Source organism: Athene cunicularia (assembly GCF_003259725.1).
Source record: "Athene cunicularia isolate RWA chromosome 20 unlocalized genomic scaffold, athCun1 chr20_part2, whole genome shotgun sequence".
NCBI classification, from domain to species: Eukaryota; Metazoa; Chordata; class Aves; order Strigiformes; family Strigidae; genus Athene; species Athene cunicularia.
Genome location: NW_020799126.1, coordinates 539,417 through 542,425, shown reverse-complemented (window position 1 = coordinate 542,425; position 3,009 = coordinate 539,417). Strand labels below are relative to the sequence as shown.

The following is a 3,009-nucleotide window of genomic DNA, read 5'->3' as shown; positions in this document are numbered from 1 at the left end:
CCCCGAGCGCATCGCCTGTCCCCGCTGCCGCTGGCAACAGCTGCTGAATCCACACCGACAGCGCAGCCGGGCTCGGGCGTGCAACTACCGAGACGCTTTAAAACGGCGCCAGCACAGGCCGCAGAGCAGCTCAGTGCTGCTCCTGCCCCGCAGGAACCCGCCGGGCCCCGCTGCAGAATTTCACAGGGGCCCACCAACAAATTCATTTCTAAGGCCATCGACACTTGGGATGGCAAAAGTCCCTAAAACCGGCAAGTGTGAGAGCCGGGGAGAGCTGAAGAGAGCGCCCCCGGCCCTGTGTCCAGGCCCCGCGGGGCCTCGCCCGGCGCCGAGGGCCCAACCTGCTGGACAATCACAGCCTGGGGACGAGATAAAACCACGGACAAAAGGTTCACGGTGCAAGTCACTGTCGTGAAAGAAAGAATCGCATGAAATGTTTATGCAGCTGCCCTCCAACTCAGCTCAGCAGGGAAATGAACACGCGGAAGGCAGGAAGGTGAGGGTGTAAATCCAGCGAGGTGTGCAGAGAAATCCCTGCGGCCCAGGTCAAGCCTGGGAACCTGGAAGCGGACGTGTGCCACGCGCTAAGTTGGAAATGGACAGATTGGAGGCAGGAATTTTCAAGTATCATAATTAAAAGCGGAAAAGACATCCTGTCCAGCCCCTCTGCTCGCCAGCAGGCACTGGTTGGCAACGGACAGGGGCCAAAGAGAGCCCACAGCTGCGGGTAATCGCACTGTCAGAAAATCACTCAACTTCATGGTACCAGCAAGCCCTCCGGTCCCCTTTCCTGCATGTGGGAAGGGAGAAAACCGACAGGATCTGCAAGAAAAAAGCTGCCTGTACCTGCCAGTGCTGAGGGAGGGAAGGGCGGGCCACGAGCACGTCACTGTTATTCCCAAAGCAAGCAGGAACAGCCCACAGCCCTTACCCCCCGGAGATGCTGCCAACCCTCCTTTCTCTTCAGAAGAGAAAGAGACTCCTCAGCCCTCACCGAAAGCAACGCAGCCCCCCCGGGAGCAGACACGTCCCGCCCAACCCTCTGCTAAGCAAGGAGGGAGCCCGAGGCCTCTCCTCCTCCTCCCCAGTTCAAGCAGCTGCTTCTGCTGAAGGACAGCAGGCTATGGACGAGAGGCACAGCTCAGACAGCGCTGCTCTAATTCAACATAAGCATTAAAAATAACAAGCAGTACTTTAAAACTGGGATTGCAAATCACAACAGCTACATTTTAAAGCTACGGAGGATACTTTAATGCAATAATCCATATTAATCTGACACTAAGAACAAGACAAATACACCACGGATACTAATATGGTGCAGATGGTAAAGTGCAGGGCCATGTTAATGAAAGATGAGACTCCACTATTCTTCCCTCTAGCATGCATCTACACTTCTCTTAAATATTTACTCTAGTGTTAATGTCGGCAGCGAGTTCCAGCCAGGCTGTAGCTGGTGGCAGCACGAAGCGACGTCCCTGCACGGCAGCAGCCGACAGCCCGTGGCCTGAGGCCGAGGGTCTCCTCCCAAGGCGGGAGGGTGCTCGAGAGGCCGAGGAGAAGCTCACGGGAAGGCCCATCCCACAAAGCAACAACCAAGCTGTCCCCAGCAGAGACGAGACACAGGCATGGGAATATCTCAACTCACCCTTCAGGATGTGTCGAACAATTTTAATGGAGCTGCCTCTCATGTTCAGAATCTGATGGACTCTCTGACGAATCTGATGGGAGATATGAAAGGGAAAAAAATAATCATCAGTACACCACAAAACCACGCACAACCCCCCGTTTTCCCACTCCGAGGGAAGAGCTGAAGGCCTGCACACCGCAAACCCCAGGCGAGCGTCGCCAGCCCACAGCCCCCCAGAGGGCACGCGGCTCGGGCGCACGTGGCCACGGACCACGGTCACAGACCCCGGGGTAGCCACAGCGCGGCGAGGCAGCGCTCTGCACGGCTCAGGAGATGTCACCTGCTGCAGCCCGTGCCTCTGTGAGACCTGCAAGAGGAGGTTCCCCTCCACCGCTCTCAGCAGCGGCGTAAATCGGGCTGTTCCACTTCACACCGTGACCCCGGTCATGGCAGACTGTGAATTCAGTGACAACAATCACTAACGCCCCCCCAACCGCTGTAAGGCATGAGGCTGTACCGGCACAAATGCAGCAGGAGGGTTTCCTCCCAGAGAAAGGAATCAAAGAGATTATTCAACGAGGAAGCATCTGCAAGGATTTAGAGTCTTGTTTGTATCACGGATGGAAACACAGATGATCTGCCAACCTTGCACATCGCTTTACCTGGGGAACATTGGCATTGCAGATCTCTGCCATGATGTAACAAATGAGCTGTAGAACAAAGAGACCAGCATCCAGGCGACGCAGATAGAATTCGTCTTCCATGTCATCGTCTATTATCTCGCCCCGACGCACCATATCCTGTAAAGCAACACAAAGAAAAGGTGTGAGGACTGTCTCAAAGTAATTCCCATTAGCAGTGGCAAAATGTTGGGGATATTTGGGGTTTCTTAAGACAGGCTTTGTTCCCCAAACAGTAACGTCCATATATTCCTCGCCAAAGAGAAGTACTTTTAATAATTCATTTAAATTCAAAAAACATTTCATTCAGTTTTGAACAAGGTTTTGTTTTTGCTGGTTGCGAAGTGTGTCCATCTGCAAATTAAAATTTTAATTTAAACATACAAATTACATTTCTAAATTGAGCGATTAGGGACTGTGAATATGGAACAAACCAGTGTATCTATTATTTATAAGTTCTTTGTCAAAATGGAACAAAAAACCTGCTTTTACTGGCCATTTGAGGGTGCTGTTAAGCAGTGCAGAACACGACTCCAGCAGACTAAAGACCTACCAGGCTTGCACCTTCGTTATCGACTGATGAAGGAGAGAACAGGTCCGAAAATTCTGCCCAAGGGCCGGGCTCCTGCGGGGGGAGCCCCGGGCGGGCTCCGTTACAGACCGCGGGCCCTGGCCGCTGCTGCGAACACGGGCGAGGGCAGC

At 53.4% G+C, this 3,009-nt stretch overlaps 1 protein-coding gene across 1 annotated transcript in view; it reads right to left on the bottom strand.

The window, feature by feature from the left end:
* CTNNBL1 (catenin beta like 1) overlaps positions 1–3,009 on the bottom strand; it is a 48,929-nt gene that overhangs the window by 2,600 nt on the left and 43,320 nt on the right. The window contains exons 18-19 of the mRNA XM_026862356.1: positions 2,290–2,427; positions 1,646–1,718 (exon numbers count right to left, since the gene is read on the bottom strand). Coding sequence (XP_026718157.1) covers positions 1,646–1,718; positions 2,290–2,427 — 211 coding nt within the window. The remainder of the gene's footprint in view (positions 1–1,645; positions 1,719–2,289; positions 2,428–3,009) is intronic.